At 41.8% G+C, this 26,598-nt stretch overlaps 1 protein-coding gene across 1 annotated transcript in view; it reads right to left on the bottom strand.

Moving 5' to 3' along the window:
* Positions 1-1,593: 1,593 nt before the first annotated feature.
* The window catches only part of shtn3 (shootin 3), a 116,138-nt gene continuing 91,133 nt past the window's right edge, over positions 1,594-26,598 (bottom strand). Inside the window, exons 10-17 of the mRNA XM_048603925.1 lie at positions 25,580-25,745; positions 24,244-24,314; positions 23,519-23,619; positions 18,874-18,891; positions 14,784-14,843; positions 12,344-12,464; positions 10,101-10,248; positions 1,594-3,913 (exon numbers count right to left, since the gene is read on the bottom strand). Of these exons, the coding sequence (XP_048459882.1) occupies positions 3,736-3,913; positions 10,101-10,248; positions 12,344-12,464; positions 14,784-14,843; positions 18,874-18,891; positions 23,519-23,619; positions 24,244-24,314; positions 25,580-25,745 (863 nt within the window). The 3' untranslated portion in view covers positions 1,594-3,735. The remainder of the gene's footprint in view (positions 3,914-10,100; positions 10,249-12,343; positions 12,465-14,783; positions 14,844-18,873; positions 18,892-23,518; positions 23,620-24,243; positions 24,315-25,579; positions 25,746-26,598) is intronic.

Below are 26,598 nucleotides of genomic sequence, written 5' to 3'. Positions count from 1 at the left end.
ATGCATGATCTGCAGGCTTTGCCACAAGGAAGAGGTGGTGCTTGAAGGCTTGGAAAGAGGACATCACACTCCTTCAGACACCTTGACTTCACCTCTGCATGTTCCCAACAAAATTTCTTAATGTGTTCAGTGCCTTCTCCTTTTGATTGGTCACAAGCTAGAATCTCCTAGAGATATGTCTGACCACTTCAGAGATGCTTTGAAGTCATACCTAACATGCTCCAGCATCCTAAGTCGAACAGTTGCTTGGGGGACTGGAAGCAATCTTAGAAATGACATGCCTCATCCAGAGGAGCTCAAGTGATTCCAATAATTCATTTCTGTGAGACTTTTCAGTCATTCTCCTTTCATTTTACAATCTGACCTGAAAGCACAATTAGCCTTTGTAGCCCTAGGGATGGAAAATAGTTTAAAAACAATAGCACCTAACATCAGAATTAATAGTGTATGCTACACTGTACCAAGAATTGAAAGGTTACATTATGGGGAAAGGTTACAAATACTTGTGTTCTATTCAAGTTGGGCTGAGGTGATCTGACTGAGGCATTTAAAATGTTGAAGGCTTTTGACAGTCAAGAAAAGGAGAACAGGATTTTAAAATTAGAATTAGGACAGTCAAGAATATACCCAAAAGTACTGTATAGAGTCATACAGCCATGAAAACAGACCCTTCAATCCAACCAGTCCATGCTGACTGTAATCCCAAACTAAACTAATCCCATCTGCCTGCGCTTGACCCATATCCCCCCAAACATTTCTTATTCATGTACTTGTCCAAATGTCTTTTAAACGTTGTAAGTGTACCCACATCCACCACTTCCTCTGTACGTTCATTCCACACACAACCCACATGCTGTGTAAAAAAAGTTGCCCCTCATGTCTTTTTAAAATCTTTCTCCTCTCATCTTAAAAATATGCTAAAAAGGGACGGTGGAACTCTGGGATCCTGTCTTTGATTTTGAAAACTTCTGTCAGATCTCCTCTCAGCCTCTTTCTGTCCAAGGAAAACAATCCCAGCCTATCCAATCTTTCCTCATAGCTCAAACCCTTCAGGAAGCATCCTGGTCAATCCCCTTTGCACCCTCACTAGTGCAATCACATCTTTTCTATCAGGTGGTGACCAGAACTGCACACAGTACTCAGTCAGTGTAAATCGGTTCTGAGGTTAGAAGTTATCTGATTGGAAAAATAGAAAATAACTCAATGGAAACTATGGAAACTATAATTCAGCGGACAGTGACTGCGCGATAAGTGAAATGGGATGATTTATTTCCTTCGTTTAATGTATAAGTTTCCTACAAAATGATAATAGTGTTCAGTATATAGTGTTTTTAATCATTTGTTATGGCAAAAGTTTTAAAACATGAAATCTCGTTGTGTCATCCTTTTATCTAATAACTGGAAATTTGAGTTTCTTTTTAAACTTTACCAGTCTCTGCAGAAAGCATAACATACTGTAAATTACCAAAGGGAGCACCATATAACATTTGGTGGAAGTGTATTAAAAGATAATTTACTTATTTTTCATGTATTTGTAAATTTTATTTAATCACCAAACACCTATGGAAGAATGAAAAGTAATGAGAGATCATCTTTGTTTACATTTCTCCTTTATTCATCGCTTTGTTGAAAACCCAGCAGGAAACTTTCAAATGAACATCACACCTTTTGCTGAAAGAGTAACCACAATAATAGCACCTGTGTGAGAGAGTTACAGGTTTGCACTTACAGAAAGGTATTGTTGTGAGTTTATCTGCAATAATCAGCAAATCCTGCAGGCTTGCCAAATGCAATGCATGCTGAACGCTTTCTCCAGTGGAGTCAATGCAGAATGGCACAATCACCAATGGACTAATTACCATAGTGACACCATGCCTGTGCCTACAGGTCTGTAACAATATTTGTGAATTATTCATTTTAGTTGTGCCTGTGTTGAGTCACAGATTGAGGGCCAACTACTTCCTTACAGAACTGTCCCATACGATTCGCAATTTCAGCTGGAGTGGGGTAGTGGATGGGAGGGCTGGTAGTGTGGGTGGGAGGTGTTGCTCACCCTCACTGCTGGCACAGTGCATACAGAAGGGAGTAGCCTTGCTCCCAACTGCAACCAAAGGCAGCCATTTTGGGTTCTCCCATCTCGATTCTTCAATATGTTCAACAGACATGGAAGGTCCTTCAAATGTATCAGAAACTCGACTCAACACATGAATCAAGGTGACAATCGAAGAGGGTGAGGAAAAGACACCATTATTCCCACAAGAACATCTCCTGGCCAGCGCATCTACTTTTAGCACCTGCCCACTTCCACACCTGGCCCTGACAGGAGATAAGAATCAAGTTCCTGGTCTCAGTCTTTTACACTGCAAGGTCCAAAGGAGAGTCTAAATTCCCTTTACTGCCTCTGCTCAACCTCTCTATGCTTCCCCTTCCCCTTCCATGAAACTGTGCTCATCATAATAACATTGTAGGGAAGCTAGAATGACACCAGAATTGTTCGATTAAAAATGTGCATGACCACTGCTGTGCATTTTTGCGAGAGATAAACTTGAGGCTCCTGTGAACTGATGTCTGAGGGACAAAAGAGTGCTGTAGCATGGCCACACGCCTCTTCTGCGTGAGTTGTAGGCCACACACTGGAATCAACGGTTTGGGTTCAGTATTAAAAATCCTCAGGATCAAGGAAGAATGAGATGCAATATCTGAAGACTGTAGAAGCCAGGTCGTTAAGTATATTCTATTCTGAGATAGATTTCTCATCAGTAGGAAAATCAAAGGTTTTGGGAAGAAGGCAGGAAAGTGGAGTTGAGGATTATCAGATCAACCATGATGCCATTGAATGGTGGAGCAGACATGATGGGTTGAATGGCCTAGTTCTGCTCCAGCATCTTATGGTCAATAATTACTCACTGACATTACACAGGTTGTTAAAGTTTCTCTGTAGTCTATTGTTCAAAATCTGATCTCTTTTGGCCAATAGGTGCGAGAATGAGGTAAAAGATGATTTTGTAATGTTACACTGCAAGTGTGACGAAGAGAGAGAGAGAGGCATCTGAGTTCAGTTTTGAATAGGAGATCAGGAAATAGGAATGTTTCTCAATTCAAAATAACCTTGGCCCTGAGAAATCTTGGAGTACAGTGAGGCAGTTCTGAGGCTTACTCTTGAACAAGCTTGGTTGGTGATCAAGTAAGATGAATCTGTATTAGTTGCAATTTGTATTGCTTGCTGCTTAAATGGTTCTGACAGGAAGTAAAGATGAAGAAATTAATAAAACAATTTAAAAGAGTGAGGACCACAATATAACCAAACCCAAACAATATATGGCCCAGGGTTGTATAGATTTTTTTAAATGTTATCTGTAAAACCTTTCTCATGTGAGGCAGTGATGTCAAGTATATCAGCAACGACTAAAACAAAGGAAGAGAAAGTGTTCTATCTTCAGACAAAGCCACATGTATTCCTCTTCTACACTTGCCAGCTCATGACTTCCCATCCATTCACTACAATGGAAGTGAGAAGTGTGGCCGGTGAATGGAGAAAAAGGTGTCTCTGGTCCCACTTTGCAATTGGTCTCGCGCTGGATGTGGTGCCCAAGCCTGAGGGTCACAGGATGCTACCACTCCAGCTCACGCATGTCAGAAATTTCACTTGAACTCTCTGGCTAACAGTCACATTGGAGAAATTATCATTTTCACAACATCTTCAAACACCTTGACATCCCCTCCACCCAACTGGTGTTAACAATCTGCATCAGTGCATTTATCGGTTGTGTTTTGACTCTTGGATTTGTTCTGGACCTGAGCAGGAGTGGTTCTTTGGTCAGGTGTTTCTGATGGACTGCTTATGGGCATAAGGATTCCCTGGGGTTGACCATTTTCTTGATTAGTTGAACATTTTCTCTTCGTTTCTTCAGGACTGAAAGAAATAATAATCATATTAAATACAGGGCAGAAACAAAAGTTTGTATCATACCTTTAATGGTTATGTGAGAAAAGGAAGAGGTCATTCAGCCTCTTAAGACTGCATTAGTTCATAGCATGGTCTGGATCTTAATTCTATTACCCCACCTTTGCTCTGCATCCTGTGATACCCACAAAATGATCTCTGTCTAGGAACTTTCAATTATTTCAGCACCATAGCCTTTTTGTGGAGAATGTTCCAGATTCCTTTAGCTGAAGAAATGCTTTCTGATTTCACTCCTGAATGACCTCTCTCTAAATCTAAGGTTATGTCCCCTTGTTATATGTTTCACCACCAGAAATAAGGTGCTATGATGGCTCAGTGGTTAGCACTGCTGCCTCACAGCACCAGGGACCTGGGTTCAATCACTCAGGTGACTGTCTGTGTGGAGTTTGCACATTCTCCCGGTCTCTGCGTGGGTTTCCTCCCACAGTGTGCAGGCTGGGTGGATTGGCCATGGTAAATTGCCCATAGTGTCCGGGGATGTTCAAATTAGGTGGATTAGCCATGGGATATGCAGGGTTACAGGGATGGGATTGAATCTGTGTAGGATCCTCTTTGGAAGGGTGGTATGGACTCAATGGGCCAAGTGGCCTGCTTCCACACAGTAGGGATTCCATAAAGCTAAAAGTTTTATTTTATTCATTCATGGGGTGTGAGCGTCTCCTAATTGCCCTTGAGGAGGTGGTGGTAAGCCTTTCATGAATCACTGCATTCCATGTGATATATGTAAGACACTCAGCGCTCTTAGGGAGGAGGCTTCAGCAACAATGAAGGAGCAGTGAAATATTTCCAAGTCGGGATGCTGATTGAATTGGAGGGGAACTTGCAGATGGATTTATGTTCCATGGTGCGTGATGACCTTGCTTTCCTGGGATGTTTGGTGTTGTATGTGGGTTCATATTCATAGAGATTTAAACACTGAAGGAGGCCATTTAGTTGTCCCATCATGTCTGCACCAGTCAACAAAGATCTAACAACACTAATCCCATTTTCTAGCTCCCGGTATATGGCCTGGAGGCTATGGCAATGCAAGTGAATATCTAAATACTGTATCAGTGTTACAAGAGTTTCTGATTCAATCGCTCTTTCAGGCAGTGTTCCAAACTCCCACCACCTTCTGAGCAAATTAAATAGCCTCAACTCTCCTAATCCTCTTCTACTTCTTACTTTAAAGCTATGCCCCTGGTCATTGACCCCTTAACTAATGAAAAGGTGCCTTTTTATTCACTCAGTCTGTGCTCCTTATGATTTTATACACCTCTATCAGGTCCCCTCTCAACTTTGACTGCTCCAAGCAAAATAACCCCAGTCCAACCAATTTCCTTAGACTTTCCAGTCCAGGCAGCACCCTGGTAAATTGCCTCTGTACCCTTCCTAGTGCAATCATATTCTTTCCAATAATAAGGTGACCAGAACCAGGGCCCTCGATATGTCCTCCCTTGCTTGCCTCAACAGCCTGGGAAAGATCTCATCTGGATTTGTGGATTTATCCACTTTGAAGGCCACTAAACCCACTAGTGCCTCCTCCCTCTGTGAGTTCTTTGTAATATTTCACAGCCCTGCACCCTGATATTTATACCTGCTGTCATTTTCCACCGTAAAGACTGAATCAATGTATACATTGAAAATTATGCCCACATCTTCTGGATTCACACACAGATTACGACTATGGTCTTAAGATATTCTCTTGTTCTCTATATATTTGAACCATCCCTGCTGAAGAGGGATATTCTAGGAAGCAGATCTAAAGGATGGGTAAAATGAAGGTAGGTGTGAAGTTTATTCGTCTGTGCCCTGAGGATCTGAAAGATGTTGGTTTGATCACTGTTGTTAGAGTTTAAGTGGACCGTGTAGCTATGGTAACAGAATTGGAAGAGGTTGAGATGGGCTAAGTGCGTGATCATGGCTCCATTTTGTTACTTTTGATGTCACTTTGGTGTGTCTTTTGACCTTTCAAAGACAATATGTGGAAAGTTCTTGCTGCTACCTGGAAACAAGCAGTCAGGAGTGCAGTCTTATTTCAGACAAGTGCCTACAACCTGACGTATTTGTAGTATTCATGAAATATCGAGATCAAAATTACAAGTAGTTTTTAAAGTTTTGAATGATCCACTGTATGTTATGGTCACATTGGTTTGCCAAGTGTCATGTGCCTGAGTTCTTATAGTGAGTGGTGAATTCAATGAAGAATCATGTAATTATATTGGAGTGGCATGGTATGGTTTGCCTGAGATTTCCTACTGGATCATGTAACATTGAGATGATTAAAGAAGTGATACTGTGGTTAAAACAACTAGTGTCTGTGTGTCTTGCATTTAGTGCAATGAAACAAAACAGAAGCCTAGCTATCGTATCTTGTTAGTATAGCTGGTGTACACCACAGACATGGTCTGAAAGGACCCACGTGTTTAAAGTGAAGGATGGGGTGCTGGTTAAATTAGTCATTTGGATCTGAATGATGTCAAGCTTTTTGAGTGTTCTTGAAGCTACACTCATCCAAGGCAAGTGGAAAATATCCCATCATTGGGATTTGTGCTTTTTGGATGGTGCACTGGCTTTAGGAAGTCAGGTGGAGAGTTACTTGCTGCAGAATTCACAACCTCTGATTTGTTCTTGTAGCCATATCATTTAAATGGCTCATCCAGTAAAATTTCTAGTCGGTAACCCCCCCACACATTTAATGGTGAATGTTTCAGCAATGGTAATGCCATTTAACATCAAAGGCAATAGTTAGATTCACTCTTGTTGGAGATGCTCATTGCCTGGAACTGTGCTGCTTGAATCTTTCTTGCCAAACGTCAGTCCAAGCCTAAATGTTGTCCAGGTCTTGTTGCATGTGGGTACAGACCATTTCAGTATCCGAGGAATCGCAAATGGAAGTAGATGCTCTGCAATTTCAGGAAATACCCTAATCTGACCTTCTGATACAAGGACACATGGATTAAGCAGCTGGAGATGGTTGGGCCTAGGACACTGCCCTGAAAAACACCTGAAATGATGTCCTCATCAGGTTTTAGAGTAGATTTGTAGCTCGGGTTTTGGATGCTGTGGTTGGTTGGCTCGCTGAGCTGGTTTGTTGTTCCGCAGACGTTTCATTACCCTGCTGGGTAACATCATCAGTGCAGCGTCCAATGAAGCTTCATTGGAGGCTGCACTGATGATGTTACCCAGCAGGGTAATGAAACGTCTGCAGAACAACAAACCAGCTTGGCGAGCCAACCAACCACAATGATGTCCTCGTACTGAGATGACTGACCTCCAACAATCCCAGCCAGATATGATTCCAACCAGCAGAGAGCTTTTCCCCTGATTCCCGTTTACTCTAGTTTTGCCAGGGCTCCTTAATGCTCCATTTGGTCAAATGTGGCCCTGATGTCAAGGGCAGTCACTCTCATCTAACCTCTGGAATTTAGTTCCTTTGTTGGACAAAGGCTTATAATAAGGTCTGAAGTCCAGTGATCCAGTCAGATTGCTACTGAGCCCTGATGAGTAAGTTCCACTTGGAAGTCCTATCAATGGTAACTTCCACCATTTTGACAATGTTTGAAAGTGGACTGATAGAGCAGTGATTGACTGAATGATTTATCCAGCTTCTCATTGGTCGGACACATTGCCCGCATTGTTGGATAGATGGCAGTGCTGTAACTGTACTGGAATAACTTGGCTGAGATTGCGGCTCGTTCTGGAGCATAAGTCTTTAGTGGTACCACCGACGTATTGCATGGCTTTTGCAATGTCCAGTTCCTTCAGCTGTCCCCTGCTACCAGTGGAGTGAGTCAAAGACTGGCTAGATATTGGCTTCTGAGATTATAGAGGTCTTGGGAGAAGATCAAGAGGGATTATCCACTCAACATTTTAGCTAAATATGATTATGAATGCTTCAGTTTCTCCTTAACCAACCAATCAAATGACCTTAATTAGAAGACCCATGAATCTTCTACAGTACTCAAGGAAATTCAAGCAAAGTTTGTACAGTCTCTTCTCATAATTTAGTCCTTAATGCTGTGGCATCATTCTCCATGCATTGTTGAGAAGCAAAACACTTCATAGGTTTGTCATTAAGGTAAAGGACTGAGTTAAAGAAAGAGGCATTTAGGATGGGTAATCAAAAGGATTAAGTTTAATAATTGACTTAGAGGAGAGGGAATGAGAGGAGATCAAATATAAAGTCTTAATTCTATAATGTGTGGCCGATACAACTAATGTCAATGTTGCCAAATAGTGTAGGGAAGGGAGGTGACAATCAGGGAAAAGTGGAGTTTAACAACAACGTACATTTATATAGTGCCTTTAACATAGTAAAATAGGCTTCTCAGGAGCCGTTATTAGACAACATTCAACAACAGATTGAATCACATCGTACAGGTGGCTAACAGCTTGATGAATGAGGCTGATTTGAAGGAACGTCTAAAGGGCAGAAAGATTGCAACATTTCGAGAGGATTTAGGGAATAGGCAGCTGAAAGCTGAGTTATTATTGAGTGGAGTGAAAAAAGTCAGGGAAGCAGAAGAGGTATGCATATGAACTCCAGCCATTGGATTTACAGCAACCGTTTGATGCAGGACATTATGTTTATGCTTCTGTCTCTATTTCCACCTTGGTCACTGTAAAATGAAGGATGATTCCTCCTTATTATAATAAAATGGGGCAGTATCATAAAAGCAGTGATTGATGCCTTAGCGCCCATACCTGGACTCCACTCACAAGTGGAAACACAGGACAAAAGCTTTTGTGTGCTCAGGTTCATTCTGCTTATTTTCTGATTTGGGGCCCAGAGATTGCAAATGTTGGCAGCAACAGTGCAAAGTCTGCTCAAAAGATGGGTTTCTGACTCTGGCCTAACTTGCTGGGAAGTTGCAGTTTTCAGTGCTTAATTGGTCAGTGTTTGTTTGTGAGTCTGGTAACTGATCTATGCTCACTGTATTCGATTGCTTTAAGCCTGAGGTGTGAACTCAAAGGTAAAGTAAGTGGACATGGCAGAAAGAATGAGAAACTAAACTGTAAGCATGAGTCAGATACTTTGTGCTTGCAAAGATGTTTTAAACTCTTTAAGTAAAGCTGCAGCATACTCAGGCACTAGTGTCATCTGTGTATTACACAGATGTATAAAGCATAAAATAAAGAAAATCATTAGCATCATCAGAGTGAATGAAACGTGTCTGCAAGAGTTCTTATCCTGATCAGCCATTCTACTAAGATGATTCTAAGGCTGTTTCCACAGGAAAAAGACAGAAGGAGCCTAAGATCTCTTTGCCTGAGCCAAGATCGATTACCTCAGGACTGGCAAAGTAAAGGGTCTTTTCTCATTGCCTTTAGCTGGCAGAGGTCTTCGAAAGACATAAAAGGTAGAATTAACTATGAAAACCCGAGAACTTCCACTGACTTGTTCCCTTAACGTAAGATTTTATGCAGGTAGCCCATCAGAAAATGGGAGAATTGAAAACATAGAGTAGAACCCGGTCAGATCCTGACATTACTTCATTTTCTACTTCCCATCTGGAATTCGGCTTTGACCTTGATCCTAATTTTGGGCCGGTTGCTCTCTCAGTATAATTAACTCAGATTAAACTTGCAATAAAATCAAACATTGAACTCAATAAGACCATCATTTGAAATAGTTCTACTGACTTTTCAAGCTGGCTTAATATTTTAACAGTGCACCGGAAGATAGATGGAGTCTTGAGGTGTCTCTGGGCTTGAGCCCTATTCCAGGCCCTCCTGGTCATTAAAGTCCATGTGCAACACGACCAAGAGGTTTGATTATCAGCCTGTAATTCTTTCCTATAACCCTGATGGCAGGCACTAAGTGCAGCACAGTCTCGTGGGCACCCATCTTGCAGAAGGCTATCGTCCAACCACAGCAACTCTTTCCCCAAACGTGCTGGCTAAACAAATGAGAGTCCATGACCCAGTCCTGGAATCAAGGGCAAGGGGCTAAAACAGATGCAGGACTATGTCTCACTTTGAACAGGAACATATTGGGAAATGATTTATCAGAGCTGGAAGTACTTTATTAACAATGGACGGTGTGCAATCTGGAACTGCCTATATTCACCTGTGACAATCACTTTAATTTAAACATATGTCTAATTTAATGCATACCCAAGTGTTCCATTTACCAGAGGAGTCAGAGTTTTACCTTCTTGAGGTGCTGTTATTCTGATCCTCGGTTGCAGCAGCCTGGTGCACAGGACTGAACTCCAGGTCATTGCTTTTTCTTTCATCATTGTCCTTCAGGATGAGGGATTTGGAAGAAGCAACTTCACTGGCATCTGTTTCATTTCCATCTGTCGATGTAAGGGCTGCATAAATTCTCCTCATTCATGTATTACAATTGAAAAAGGCATAATTTTATTCTATCCTAACAAAGCAATTTTACATATTTAAGTTTAATTGGAACAGGGTGAGCCATATCAAAGCAATTAAGGCTTCTCTTTAAACAATGAACAGAAGAACACTGAGGAAGTGTCACTTGATCCAAAATGTTAACTCTGATTTCTTTCCACAGATGCTGCCAGACTTGTTGAGCTTTTCCAGCAATTTCTATTTTTGAACAGAAGAACACATATTTCTGATCACTCTTGTATTGGTAAAGGAAATGAAGGCCGGGGATGCAGTATTTTATTTCCTGCTCCAACTCCAATTTGATTTAGTCCCTTCCTGCTCTCCCTACCCCTCTCTCATCATTGATGGTTTGCATTGGCTGTAATGGGCTTTGCTTGTAGATACTCAATTGGTTACACAAGTATTTTTACTGGTGGTAGTTATTAGATAAAGAAATACAAAAAAAAACCAAGAGTCACAGTGATTTTCATGGTGTGACGGTTGTGTGTGGTAACATTTCTGGATAAAGGAACTGAAGCAGATGCTGTGTATATGGACTTCCCAAAAACCTCAAATTGCTGTAGAGGTGGCTTGCTGATAAAACTTAGATGTGCGATAGTAAAAGAAATATGGCAGCCAGTTAGAATTTTGGTAAAAGAATGAAAAACAAAGATTAATTAATAATTAGTGGATGTCCTTTGGACCACAGGGGAATAAATATCAGAATGCTCAGCATTGTTATTCATGATTGCGATTTGGACATAAGGGACATTATGTGAAAGCTTGCGCATTAACAAAGTCAGTTTGTAGTTAATTGTGAAGAGGTCTCCAAGGAACATAAAGAGGAAATAGGCAGGTGAGCTAGGAGGCAGGCCTTAAGAAATGAGTGCACTTTTCATTAGAACACAAAATTAAGAGAAAATCTGATCTGGTGTCAGAATAGAATTCAGTAAGATAAATATAGAAAATAATTTATCTACATTGGTCAGTAGCTCAAACTTTAAAGTTAAGATTATTGAAGGAACAAAAGGACTGATAGGCAAAAGTTTCAAATGTGAAGTATTTTTAAGGATAGGAAAGATTTGTTCCAAAACTAGTGAAATCGTTTTTAAAAGAGAATGGGATAAATGATCACCAATAAAAGTTTCGAAGGACCAAGGGAAAAGGCAGGAGAACTGGATTGTCTATGTATCTGTTTCATAGGGCTAGTATAGGTGTAATGGGCCAAAAGGCTCCTCTTATGCTGCTAAATGCTAATAAACGTTGCTGAACATTTTTTCTTTCATTTTGTGTGATTTGGGCATCACTGGCTGGGCCAGCATTTATTGCCCATCCCTAGTTGCCCCCTTGAGAAGGTGGGGGTGAGCTGCCTTCTTGAACCGCTGCAGTCCATGTGCTGTGGGTTGACCCACAATGCCCTTAGGGAGGGAATTCCAGGATTTTGACCAGCAACAGTGAAGGAACGGCGATATATTTCCAAGTCAGGATGGTGAGTGGCTTGGAGGGAAACTTGTAGGTGGTGCTGTTCCCATATATTTTCTGCCCTTGTCCTTCTAGATGGAAGTGGTCATGGGGTTGGAAGGTGCTGTCTGAGGATCTTTGGTGAATTTCTGCAGTGCATCTTGTAGATAGTACACACTGCTGCTACTGAGCATTGGTGGTGGAGAGAGTGAACTCTGACCACCTCACAGCTGAGCCTGATCCCTTTCTGACCCATCAAACATATACATGCATGATCCATGGCTGGGTCCTTGATCTAGGTCAGGAAAGGAAAAGTGAGCTGTGACTTCTTTCTTGCCTATCCTAGGGGCACGAAGACCATTTCCAAAGACCATCTACAACTACTGCAGCAGTTGACACAGCACTGAATGGAACTGTGCCCCCTGCAGTTTGTATGGTTCATCTGCATGTTTTTAAGCATCAGGCCAAACATAATGATGCTATCATGCATGTTGAGTTTGATTGTGACTTAAACTTTCCGCCAAGAATAACTGCCTTTGTAAGTTACAATTGAAAACTGAGAGAAAACAGACATCCAAAAGTTTGGCGACTCTTTACCTCTTGGACTGTAATCTGAAGTTTGTTTCCGCCTCCGTCTCAGGACAACCTCCAGCTCATTCTCCGTCTTGTTCTGACTTGCGTCTGGAAACCCCCGACTTGGGCTCTTCTTCATTGAATCCTATGAATAGGTAATGAGAAATCAGGGGCACTACATATCACACTGAGTGCTACCAACCTCCATGCACACAAAGCAGTGATATCAATGTGAAGTGGTAAATTTCACTTATAAGTGATAACTTTAGACTGTTAACTATTTAAGTGCAGAAGTGACTTGGCCCTAGTATGTTGATGGTGCGTGTTAGTTTATGGGTATCAAATGGCACCTGAGCTGGTTCATTCACGGCAGGAATCATTGGTAAAGCCTTGTGCATAAATCAATGTCTAAAACAGGCAGTAGACCCTTTGCATATTTGAATAAGGACCTTAATGCTAGTTTGAGAGTTTCTTTGTAAAGTGCTTCAGCCAGTCATCTTTGGTTCAGGGGTGCCATCCCTAAAGAGACAGCGAGATGTTACCTCCAAAAAGACGTGTTTTTCTTTATCGGCTGTCCTGAGAGCGTTATATGAATACGCCTTATTAAATTCAGATGCTGCTTCTGGCTTAGGTACCTCCCAAAACCAGCAAGCAGCCACAATTGGTGCAAATAAGATGCATGAACCAATTTCCCCTGTTCCTGCCATAGGCTTCATTGGATATAATCAACATGATCCCAAAAGAATATGATCCAGCTTATAGTGTTCTCACTGTTGCAGTGTCGTAGAGCAGCCAAAAGGCATTGCAGTGAGAGGCAAGGAGAATGTAGTTAAATTAAAGCTTTATTCAGCATTTCTGTGAGTCAAATTAATATAAGTAACATTATTGAAAAAGTGTGTTACTTAGAGGGTTTTCTCTTATATTCCCTACAGAGTGAGAGAACTTTACAACAACATACTTAATCACTGTGTTAGTGAGATGTTGCCCAATATTAGACAGTATTACAATAAGAGTAGTGCTTTATCAAATAAATGAAGATTGGAGGGGTTTCAATGAGTTATATATTATATGGTGTTACAGTGAAAGTTTACCTTAATAGGTAGAATACTTTCTCTCAGATGGTATAAAAGTTAGGAGCCATTATGTTGAAGAACATTGCAGTGAGTGTTGCATTAGATTAAACAGTAGGCAAAATTTAATATACACCCCTGGTTGGCATGGTGGACCAGTGGTTAGCACTGCTGTCTCACAACACCAGGGACCCAGCATCTGAATTTAATAAGGCATATTCATCCTTCACATTGAGGACAGTCAGTAAAGAAAAACTCGTCTTTTTGGAAGTAATCTCCAGCAGTGTCTTTAGAGATCCCACCCTTGGGCGACTGTCTTTGTGGAGTTTGCACATTCTCCCCGTGTCTGTGTGGGTTTCCTCCGGGTGCTCCAGTTCCCTCCCACAGTCCAAAGATGTGCAGGTTCGGGTGGATTGGCCGTGCTAAATTGTCCTATAGTGTAATAGGGATGTGTAGGCTAGGTGGATTAGCCATGGGAAATGCAAGGATAGGGTAAGGTGTGGGGGGTGGTGGATCTGTTTGGGATGCTCTTCGGAGGGTCAGTGTAGACTTGATGGGCTGAATAGCCTTCTCCACACTGTAGGGATTCAATGGAGGTGGTATTTTTAACATTTAAGATCAGACCGACAGAGAGAGACATGTACTTTTTGAGTGTGTGTGACAGTTTGTTGTACACGATAATCTAGCAGAGAATTGTTAGCTCTCATTGTCGCTGTCATGGGAATTGTGTTATTTGAGAATTAATGAATAAAAGGAATGTTGACAAATCTCAGTGTACCACAGCAAGGAATAGCTATTTCAGATACTGGAATAACTAAGGTTACATTATAATATATTTGACTGTGATGAGTATAATGTGGAAAGGTTAGTGCGTGTCAAAGTAATTATGTGAATAATTTACTGGAACCTGTTATTGACAATGCAGTATGTGTTTTGACAGGAGGTCTGTCGCTGTCTCTTCGCGTGGCATTTAATAATGGTTAGCCTTATTTCTGACCACAGTAGTTAAGCTCAAATCAGAAAATCAGCTCCTAATTCTGGGTGGACACTCACAGCGATTCGTTACGTTACTCAGTAAATCTGAGGTGATGATACTGGTCCAACAAACAGCTATGACGTGAATAATGTGTTTAATTGAGGAATTAGTTGGTTATGACACCAAGATTTTAGGACACCCACTGGAATAAGCACAGCAATACAGTCCCTGGAATTCTCAAGGTAAGGGAGCAGATAGTGACTTTCCTGGTTGCTATGGGACTTCTAATGTTCACTTGATAAATGCAGTCAAGTCTGATTCATCCTGACCGTTGCTGTATGCTTTTGCTTTATCTTTACAGATAGCACTTAAAGCTGTGGCTGTTAACAAAGGGTTAAATTTGTTCTCTCGATATTACCAGGATCCCCTTCAGCTCGTCCATGGCACTCTCCTGTGTTTTCTCATCCACTGGTGGTGGCTGTCAGGGGAAAAGCAAACAGACTGCAGGTATGAATGATGGTATTTGCAGTGAATCTGCTCCCCCTCAGTTACCCAGCACATGACATCCTGCTGAGCCTCTCTAACATCCCTGCGGCCTGTTAGTCTCTTGCTAATTTTACCAGTACAGCTGTCTGCCATCTGCTACCCCAGTTTAAACAGCCGAAGATGCTTGCTTCCAAACGTCCCCTCCTGCCAATTTCTATCAGGCACAATGTTTCAGACTTTCAATCGGACAGTCTTGTTCATTATTAATTTTATCCGCAATTGAGTAGAAATTGCTCTATCCAGGGGGAGGAGGGGAAATCTTTGCCAAGTGGGTTCTCAACCTGTTCCAGAGAGCACGAAATGTGATAGCAAGCCATATTTTATCACCTCAAAGGGTGGGAAAAGTAGCCTCGATTCTAGCCAGTCTGTCATCTCTTCACCTTGCTACTTTCAGTCATGCTGACTTGTAATTATGGGATTGCCATAGAACTAGTACAGTCATATTCCATGAGACAGAAACCTGCTGTCCTCATCCAGTCTATCTTTTATGTGACTCCAGACCTACAGCCATACAACTGACTTTCAATTTTTGTCTGAAGTGGCTTTGCAAGTCATGGAGCCATACAGCACAGGAACACGCCAAACCAAATCCCAAACGAAACCAGTCCCACCTGACTGTTCCTGGCCAGTATCCCTCCAAATGTTTCCTATCCATGTACTTATCCAAATGTCTTTAAAACTTTGTAATTGTACCCGCATCCACCAGTTCCTCAGAAAGTTCATTCCACAGTCGAACCACCCTTGGTGTAAAAAATTTGCCCCTCGTGTCTTTTTAAATCTCTCTCCTCTCACCATAAAAATATACCCTCTAGTCTTGAAATATCCCATCTTAGGGAAAAGGCACTCAATTGTTTAAGCATAGCCTTGTCATCCATGCTCATATGATGTGTGGAGGTGCCGGTGTTGGACTGGGGGGGACAAGGTCAGAAATCACACGACATCAGGTTGGACATCAGTCCAACAGGTTTATTTGAAATCACTTCACCCGATGAAGGAGCAGCACTCCAAAAGCTTGTGATTTCAAATAAACCTGTTGGACTATAACCTTATCCATGCTCACAGACCAAGAATGACCATTAGAAAATAACTATCACCATCACGTTTGCTTAATTTTTTATCTGGAAAAAGTTACTAAAAGCTGACTTTTTTTTTAACAGAATCGTAACGATCCAACAACAAGGTACCCAAAATGGATCATGCACTCAAAGATGTAGAGGCTTATAATGTTTAGGTTTTTATGAATATAATCTCTTTTGGCTGATCAGCTCTAATTTTTAAAATATTAAACATATCGGAGCTCAGGTAGCCATGGAAACAATAGCAAAGCAAGATCAATGTCAAAGGTTATATTCCCTCGATTGATGTGTGTTAAGAGCTGGGCATCGCTAAGAAGCAACCTGCCAAACAGGTACAACTGTTATTACTGCTCCCAGAGGCTGTCTGAGCAGCTGAGTCCAAGCTGGTATGACTCAAGTGACCTCTCCTCCAAGTATCTGCACTGTTGAAGCTCACAGTCCTATCTCACTGAACCGCAGGATGTCAGGCCTCAAATGTTAGCGCATCAGCTCCCAGACTCCATTGTCGAAGAGAGACGTTTGGTTCTGACTTTGACCACTCATCCTCGCCAAGAGGAGTGTGAAGATCCTAGCAGAACCAGCCACTTCTAATGAAGAAAGATAATCGACATCCCATAACGAGGAATGCTAAGAAACAGCCCAAATCGGAAATCATTCATCCTAATCATAGAGTCATTGAGAATTACAGCACGGAAACAGACCCTTCAGTCCAACTTGTCCATGCCAACCAGATTTCGTAAATCAATCTAGTCTCATTTGCCAGCCCATATCCTTCTAAACCCTTTCTATTCATGTACCCATCCAGATGCCTTTTAAATGTTGTAATTGTACCAGGCTCCACCACTTCCACTGGCAGCTCATTCCATACACGCACCACACTCTGCGTGAAAAATTTGCCTCTGAGGTCCCTTTTAAATCTTTCCTCTCTCACTTTAAACCTATGCCCATCTAGTTTTGGACTCCCCTACCCTGCGGAAAAGACCTTGTCTATCCAGCCTATCCATGCCCCTCATGATTTTACAAGCCTCTATAAGGTCACCCCTCAACCTCCGACACTCCAGGGAATATAGCCTCAGCCTTTCCCTCTAGCTCAAACGCTCTAACCCTGGCAACATCCTTGTAAATCTTTTCTGAACCCTTTCATGTTTCACAACATCCTTCTTATAGCTATATGTAATAAGTTTTAAAACTAATGTCAATAGGCTCCCCCAATAGGGCAGGTGATAAGTGCACTGAGCTAAACAGGCCAGAGATTGATTCAGCTACTCTTGGTTAGTTAAGAGGGCAGCGAGGGGGTCTGAATCAGCCAGTTCCCCATCCTGGTAAAACACGTGTCTAGGTTCAAAGTGAGAGCAGTACTTGGCTTGAGCTGTGGTTCATTCCATGTTTGAATTGGCCACAGTCACACTGTTGGCTGGACCTAAGAGGCAAAGAATTACCCCTCCTGGGACAGCAGAAGGCAGTCGGTGCTGTGGAATTATACCCCAAAGATCAACATCTGTACGGATGAAAGGAGGAAAGAAAATGAAGAAAAAGAGAAAGAAAATCCTTCCGGAGCTGAGAGATCAGGGATCGTTGCAGAAATGGGAAGTGTCACTATTGCTATTCCACGCAGAGTCATAGAGTCATAAGGCACAGAAACAGACCCTTCAGTCCTACCAACCCATGCCAAACATAGTCCCAAACTAAACTGGTCCCACCTGCCTGATCTGGCCCATATCCCTCCAATTCTCCTATTAATGTACTAATCTAAGTGCCTTTTATACATCGTGATTGTACCCACATCCAACACTTTCTCAGGAAGTTCATTCCACACACTCTCTGTGTAAAACATTTGCCCCTCATGTCTTTTTTAAAATCTCTCTCCTCTCACCTTAAAAATGTGCCTCATAGTCTTGAAGTCCCCCATCCCAAGGAAAAGACACCTGCCATTCACCTTATCTGTAACCCTCATGATTTGATAAACGTCTATTAGATCACCCCTCAACCTCCTACGCTCCAGTGAAAGAAGTCCCAGCCTTTCTCTGCTGGATCACAAATAACTTTTTAACGTCCCTGATATCATCTGTGGAAAACTGCAATGACAAGCTCAAAGCTATTGGTTAATTAAAGAGTTATTGCTATGACAAAAAAATCTTGAGCAGGCCTCAATGTGTTGCTTATGATTTGAGTTTTATTTTAAAAATAACTCTGAAGCCTCCCCTGTTGCCCAGGAATTGCAGAAGACCATGATAACAGGGCATTCCTGCCTGGTCAGTGTCATTGCAGTCAATTGTGAGAATAGCCTGGGGAAGAGGGTTCCAGTGGTTTCAGTCCCTGACTCATCAACCCTTTCTGCTTGCTTCCAATACACAGAGCAGGCTGGCTGTCTGGCAGATTGAAAACTTTCCCTCAACGGTCCTAAACAAAAATCTCACAATCGAAATCCCAATTCTCCCCTGAGATAGTAAGAACTGCCGATGCTGAAGTCGGAGATAACACAGTGTGGAGCTGGAGGAACACAGCAGGCCAATCAGCATCAGAGGAGCAGGAAAGCTGACGTTTCGGGTCGGGACCCTTGTTCAGAAATTCTCTGATGCTGCCTGGCCTGCTGTGTTCCTCCAACTCCACATTGTGTTATCCTGAATTCTCAAGTCCACAATAAAATTGATCAACGCAAATCAAAGCCTGACTTTAACCTCGTATCTGAAAAGAAAAGTGATATGGGGAAAAAAAATCATTCCATCAGGTTAGTTAAAGCTTGAGACAGGATATTTGGAAAAAGAATACCACCAATCCCATTCATTTGTGGCCTCAATTTCAGGAGGGGTTTCAAAATCTGCAAGGTGGTGCAGTTTGGTGGGACAGCTGCCTGGGATGTGCGAAGAAGAGAAGCAGGATTCCTACCTTGTTGCTAACTTTCCTCTTCAGACAGAAATCCACCAGGCAGTCAGTGAGAAAGAACAAGAGAGAAAGTGTAAGATCTCATATAATGTAACCCACAGTCTCACATTATCTAGGAACCAAATACATTTCTCATTAACAGCTAAGTCGATAAAGGACTAGGAAAAGATCCAAAGAAAAATAACTGAGAGAAATAAGTACAGATATATCAGGCCATTCAGCCCATCTAACACATTCTACCAAAGATATCTATCAAGGCATGTAGATGCCTCATGTATGATTTCCGTCTTTAATTGCAAATTGGGATATTTTTTGCCAATGTGATTCCTGACATTATTCTTTTTAGAAACGAGTTTGTACCTATTTTCACTTGGACCATAGTCATTGTTTAACAATGGTAACCTGTCCAATCCTAACTAGTATCTGATTCACATCTAGGAACACTTCCTCTGGTCACTCTCTGTTGAAGAGTTTGAGGTTTTCTAACCACTCCTGCTTTGCTGAAGTTATATCAGTTATGGCTGACATGGTCAAAAAAATGGATCACAAGACATTTCATCAGTTCCTGATGCCCTCAAGATGTTCTGACTTGTGGTAAAGCAATGTAGGGTATGTATGTCTTTACTATGGAAGGAATAAGCTACTAAGATGCAAAAAAGTATTGTTATACAATGTATTTCTTAAGTCTGGCCAATAACCAGGTGCCATTTTTAAATCTTTCTCCTCTCACCTTAAAAATATGCCCTATAGTTTGGAACTTCCTCACTTTAGGGGAAAAGACCCTTGTCATTCACATTATCCATGCCCCTCATGATTTTATAAACCTCAATAAGGTCACACCTCAACCTCCGAAACTCCAGTGAAAAAAAAGCCCCAGTCTTTCCAGAGATAGTAGGAACTGCAGATGCTGGAGTCTGAGATAACAAGGTGTAGAGCTGGATGAACACAGCAGGCCAAGCAGCATCAGGGGAGCAGGAAGGCTGACATTTCGGGCCTAGACCATTTTTCTGAAGAAGGGTCTAGGCCTGAAATGTCAGCTTTCCTGTTCCTCTGATGCTGCTTGGCTTGCTGTGTTCATTCAGCTCTACACCTTGTTACCCCAGTCTTTCCAGTAGATTTTTGCAACTCAAACTCTCCATTCCTGGAAACATCCAGGCCAATCTCTTCTGAACCCTCTCCAGTTTAATAATATCCTTCCCATAACAGGGCGGCCAAAACTGGACACAGTACTCCAGGAGAGGCCTCACTAACATGCTGTACAACCTCAACATAACGTCCCAACTCAAACGGCCATGCAAAACATCAACAGTTGACTCAAATTAAAGTCAGTTTCTCCTCAAATACTGCAATCTATCTCAATGTCTTGAGTAGTCAGTTGAGGGTGTGAATAAGGAGACTCTCTGTCAGTTTTATTTCATGCAAAGTTCCATTATTATTTAAGTGATTTATGCTGCAAATAAAGTATAACAGTGATATGTATACCCCATGCATGCATTATGTTTTTGTTAGTTATTGTGTGTTTTACATTGATTACATGGACCTCTGGAATATTTGGTCAACCAGTTCACTCCTGGCCCCATAGGTGCTGGGTAATATAAAGTTTACGTATCACATATGCAAGTTTTGTCTGTTTTTCCAGCATCATTTACTTGATGGCGAAGCTCACATTTGTTTGGCTGGATATAGTTTGAGCGATACCATCAACATGAACATTGTAATTAAAACCCTTTCCTGTCCAGCATTGTGGCCCATTGGAGACACCAACAGCTACAATGTTCTAAATGGGGAAAGCTACGTTCATCTCATTCTACCCATCGTTTATAATGGCACTAGGTCATTGGCTGATCAGAACAAATGTCAAATCAAAGCGAAATGCCGCAGATGTTGGGTATCTGAAATAAAAACTGGGAGTGCTGGAGAAACTCAGCAGGTCACTGACTATGTTAATGACTATTACGAGGGGGTATAATTTTAAGGTGATTGGAGGAAGGTATAGGGGAGATGTCAGAGGTCAGAGAGTGGTGGGTGTGTGGAATGCGCTGCCGGCAGTGCTAGTGGAGTCAGATACTTTAGAGACATTTAAGTGATTCTTGGATAGGCACATGGATGACGGCATAATGTAGGGTATGCAGGGTAGTTTGATCTTAGTAGGGTAATAGATTGGCACAACATCGTGGGCTGAAGGGCCTGTACTGTGCTGTACTGTTCTATGTTCTATGTCAAGAAATGTCATCGTTTCTGCTCCTACCTGCTATCTTAGCACTGCTTTAAATGATTAAACAAGATTACAAAGCAAAACTGAGAGAAGCAGGTAACAATCCTTGTTGGCCCCATTCTCTGTTTACATAATTAATCTCTCGTCAGCTGAAGGTGGTAAAGATTTACAAGCAGATGATTATTTACACATATTTCTCACACCAACAGCAATTAATTTTTAATTGATCTCAGAATGTGCCTATTTATACCTATTGGACCCTGTAGTTTTAAAGGGTCTTGAAGGGTCCTCTTGTGGCTGAGTGGTAGTGTCCATACTGCTGGAGTGGGAGGCCTGGGTTCACATCCCACCTGCTCCATGGGTGTGTAATAACATCTCTGAACAGGTAGGGCCCTCTTCTGGTACAGTGGTAGTGTCCCAACCCCTAGACTGGGAGGCCTAGGTTCAACACTCACACACTCCAGAGGTTTCTAATGACATCTCTGAATAGGTTATTAAATAATACCTTAAAGGGAATACACATGTTGATAACAGGCCTAACTTTGGGGAGCGATTATGTTATGAGATACCATTTCCTTTAACTTGGTACATTAACTTCTTGGGAGATTCCATTACATGCAAAATTTTGAGTCTTGACATTGAATGATTTCTGTCTTTTTTATCAACACAGGAACATATGAAAGGCCCTAAAGGGTGTGTTTCCTTATCACAAAGCAGCAGGCATGAATTCTGCAGGAGAGTAGTCTGATAGCCTTTTATATCCAGTAGCTGCGTTCCCATTGCTGCCAGGATGTATAGATGCATAGAACTGTACAGCATTCAATTCAACTCATCCACACCGATCAGATATCCTAAATTAAACTAGTCCTATTTGCCAGCATTTGGCCCCTATCCCTCTAAACCCTCCCTATTCATGTACCCATCCAGGTGCCTTTTAAACGTTGTAATTGTACCAGCCTCCACCACTTCCTCTGGCAGCTCATTCCACACACAAACCACCCTCTGCACAAAAAAGTTACACCTCAGGTCCCTTTTAATTCTTTCCCCTCTCTCCTTAAACCTATGCCCTCCAGTCTTGAACTCCCCTACCCTGAGAAAAAGACCTTGGCTACTCAGGAACAAAAACAGAAGTTGCTGGAAAAGCTCAGCAGGTCTGGCAGCATCCGTGAGGAAAAAAGTTAGAGTTAGCGTTTCGGGTCCGATGACGGTTCCTCAGTTCTGATCTTTTTCTGACGAAGGAGCAGTGCCCCGAAAGCTTCAAATAAACCTGTTGGACTATAACTTGGTATTGTGTGACTTCAGACTTTATCTGAAATAAACTAGAAGAGCAAAGATTTTAAAATTGTCTGCTTCAATTATATTCTTTCCACGTTGTCTGTCGTTACCTATAGAGTAAGGTACATTGTAACATTCCCAATCCAAGCAATCAAACTGAGGTATTCCCTGTGTTTTTGATGAGATTACTGAGAGGGGAGCATATTGCTGCTCAGAAACACGTGAGGCTTTTTATTGTCTCACACCACATACAAACATAATCACACTTTGAGAACTCGCTGACAGTCAGCAGAGCAATCATTAATGAGTCACTTATTAAAATTCCACAAGGGTTCACTCCCCCATGGAAATGGCTGGGTGAATGGTATTTCTGATCTGGGAGACCATGCTGGGGAACTGTTTGCTAAAAAAGGTCGCATAGCTCCAGAGGATGACAGATAATATATGGTTAGATCAGACCAGAGTGCTACCCTCTGAATAACTGTGCTTCATTCTATATCATTCATACTGAAAAGTACAAAAAAAATGTCAAATATGCATAGCACTGTTTAGCTATTGTTTAGCTTTTGTCTAGTTTTGCATTTTTTTTTAGCTTGTCATTGTTTCAAAACATGGCACACACTGTTACTAAACAGCTAAGTATGCACGCTATTCCAACCCTCAGACTAGCCTCCAAATTACTTTCAAAAAATGCACCAAGTAGCACCTGAGACCCATTTATAGAATGGTTTGCTCTCCTCTGAACTGTCAATTCTTTCTACCTTTGCATTTTTGCTGTCCCTCGATTAAATGAATGGAATGTTGGATCTACTTGTTAAACAAGTCCTTTATTGTATTTCCGGTTCTTCCAAAGATCGCATTGGGAGGATTTAGATTTATCATTTGTTGGGAGAGATTTTTATTTCTGTCTAGTTTCTTCACTATGTTGGCAGATATAATCTTGATAGAATATTAAAATATTGTTGTCATCTCTAGGATAGCACTGAACTTGACTGGATGCCTGGTGAAGGGCATGGATGTCTCCCCTGTTTTAGTCCTGGAGTGAAAGACACTCAGCCAGTCTCAAACTACAGGGAAATATATTAGCTTCACAGTTGAACAATGGGGCTATCAAAATGGTTTGGGAATGATATGAACCAAACTCTAAAGGGATTTTACCTTTGAGACCTGAGCCACAGGCCGCAACATGACACCATGTTTTATCCGTTCCATCATTTCATTCACAGCTTTTACTTTCACGTCATCAATCCCAGTCTGGTCTACAGAAAAAAAGACAGACAGAGAAAATACAATGAAAGTATCAAACTTACTCAAAGCCACAATGAGCCAAGGCTGGAATCACTAACTCCACAGGTCCTTTCTCCTCCGTTATCTAAATATGCAGGAAAGTGTCCTTCCTCAGGGTGAGACCGATTGGGTTTTAATTTCAATTAAATCCCAGGATTTTTCTTCCCATTTCATATCTATTGAAACAAGGAGGACTCCTGTGGTGCAGTGACAAAGTCCCATCTGCTCCAGAGGTGTGTAATAACATCTGTGAGCAGGCTGATGAGGAAATATCTGCAACTGAGGAGATCTGAGCTCGTTCAGTGAGTAACATATTTGCAAAGGGGAAGGACACCTCACATTGATCCATATGAGTTCTGCTGTCTGTCCAATGATTTTGGCAAGGGGTAAAACGCTAAAGCAGAGCAGCTGTGAGTCGAACCGCAGCAAATTTATTTCATATGCCTGGGGTTAATTTCAACCGAATCCACCCAAAAGCCAATAGAAAGTAAAATCTGGCAGGTATATAACAAGCAGCTGATCCAATCCTATTGATTAGCACAGAGCAGGTAGCATTGAGATTTATGTCCAGCAATAAAGTGAGGCTGATTGCTTACTGTTGCTAGGTTCCGGCTTCGGTTGTGTCTTGGAATTCTTGGACGATCTTCGCACTATAGCGATGAGGGAACTGTAAGAGATACAGCATGAGCCCCAGCAGAAAATGAATCAGCTCTTCACAGGCAAAGCCATTCAGCTACCAACAGCTTAGCCAGTATCCTTCCACCTCCCAAAATATCGATACTACCGCTGATTTTTTCCACCATCTCGTTTGAAGCACTGGCCCCCGATTAAACCATTACAAACTTCCACCTCCCTGGTTACCCTGTTATGTGCACATTTTTGTTGCCTCACAGTCCAGACCATCACACAAGCCAACCTTCCATCCATTGACTCCATCTACACTTCCTGCTGCCTCAGAAAGGCAGCCTACATCATCTAAGACCCTTCCCGCCCCAGTTATACACTCTTCCGTCAGGCAGACGAAACAAAAAATTTGAAAATATGCATCAACAGATTCAAGAACAGCTTCTTCCCCGCCATTAGACTTCTAAACGGAGATCTCAAATTTCAAATCTAACGTTGATCTTGCTTTTTGTACAAAAACAGAAGTTGCTGGAAAAGCTCAGAAGGTCTGGCAGCATCTGTGAAGGAAAAAAGCAGTTAACATTTCGGGTGCGTTGACTCTTCCTCAGAAGCGGACCCGAAATGTTAACAGTTTTTTTCCTTCACAGATGCTGCCAGACCTGCTGAGCTTTTCCAGCAACTTCTGATTTTGTTCCTGATTTACAGCATCCGCAGTTCTTTTGGTTTTTATTTGCATTTTGTGCACCTTCTTTGCAGCTGTAACTTTGTATTCCTTGCTCTGTTCTATCACCCCATAATATTTGTATGGTATAATCTGCCTGTACTGCATGCAAAACAAAACTTTTCACTGTACTTAAATAAATGTTATAACAATAAATCAAACCAAACTATGCATCTGACTCACATATTCACCTCTCCATCATGTCTGACTGGACTGTAACAAGCTCAATTGGCCTTTTTCTCCCAATAGTTTAAGCTTCTTGTGAGCAAAGATGAATCCTGATTCCTGTCTTCACCAATCCTTGACATCCCTCCTCTCCCTTCACCCTCATCTCTCACAATAAGTGGGGAGGTATTCATGAAGTGACTTGTCATGCAGATAGAGGGCACTTATTCAGCTGCCTTTACTGTTTTCCCATGCTACTCCTGCCCACCAAGTCAATCCTAAATCCCCTCCTATTCTCCCCAGCTCCAAGGCTCAATCTCTTCCCAGTATCCTTCCCGCTATCTCCACATCCACTATAACCTCTCTCCTGCCTCTTTCACTTCCTTCTCATCTCTAACGGGACAAAGACCCCAGGTCCATACCTTATCGGGTTGCAACGTGTCGATGGAAGTGGAGGGGGAGGTGGAGGGGGAGGAGGGGGTGGAGGAGGAGGGGGAGGAGGGGTTGGAGTCGGTGGAGGGGGTGGGGGTGGAGCTACAGCCAGAGCTGGGTCAATCTCTTGAAACTTGATCTTCTTTAATTCTTTCACTGCAAAAAGACGTTGACACATGCTTTAATTCTTGGATTTTTTTTTGCTGCTGCCAATGTGTGGTGATGGACAGTTCATTTCTGAAACAGGGTTACCATCAAATTAAAAGTGTTCTCTCAGGCTAAATGTAGACATTCCACCTGGAGCCTGAAGGGACAATAATGCTGCACCAACAATAGCGTGCATTTATATATCACCCAAGGCGCAGTTGGTAAAGACCACTATCTGAGGTCCTTTTGCCAAAGTTAAATTGGGGTCCATTCAATTATCAAACCTCCCCCGATGTTCAAATGCATGCAAATGTAGTCTGGTTCAAGAAAGAGATGCCTTTGATTTGTTTGGAAACAATCAAACTCCAATGTTTGTTTGTTTCCCTGATATGTTACTGTACAGAACGAACTACATTTGTGATTATGTGTGTACATATATATATATATCCCATATACACATATATATTATATATAAATACAATATATAGGAAATTTTCATGAATAAAATTTATTTTGAAATTTAAAAAAATCACTTTTGGTGTAGTTAAATGTTCCAAAGTGCTTCTTTGGAGTGATATCAAATAAAATTTGATACCAAATCACATCATTAAATATTAGGATAGTAATCAAAAACTTATTGCTGAAGGCAAGTAAAAGACGAGCAGGAACTGTGGAGGCAGAGAAACTTGAACAGGGTATTTTCAGAAATTGGGGCCTGGGCAATTGAACGCACAGTCACCAATGGTGGAGTGATTTACATCAAAGATGCTGAAGAGGCCAGAGCCTGTTGAAGGCTTAGGGCAGTGTGTGTGTGTGTGTCTGTGTGTGTGTGTGTCTGTGTGTGTGAGAGAGAGAGAGAGAG

The sequence above is a fragment of the Rhincodon typus genome, chromosome 12 (assembly GCF_021869965.1).
Source record: "Rhincodon typus isolate 14 chromosome 12, sRhiTyp1.1, whole genome shotgun sequence".
Taxonomy (NCBI): domain Eukaryota; kingdom Metazoa; phylum Chordata; class Chondrichthyes; order Orectolobiformes; family Rhincodontidae; genus Rhincodon; species Rhincodon typus.
This window is presented reverse-complemented; position numbering and strand designations above follow the sequence as displayed.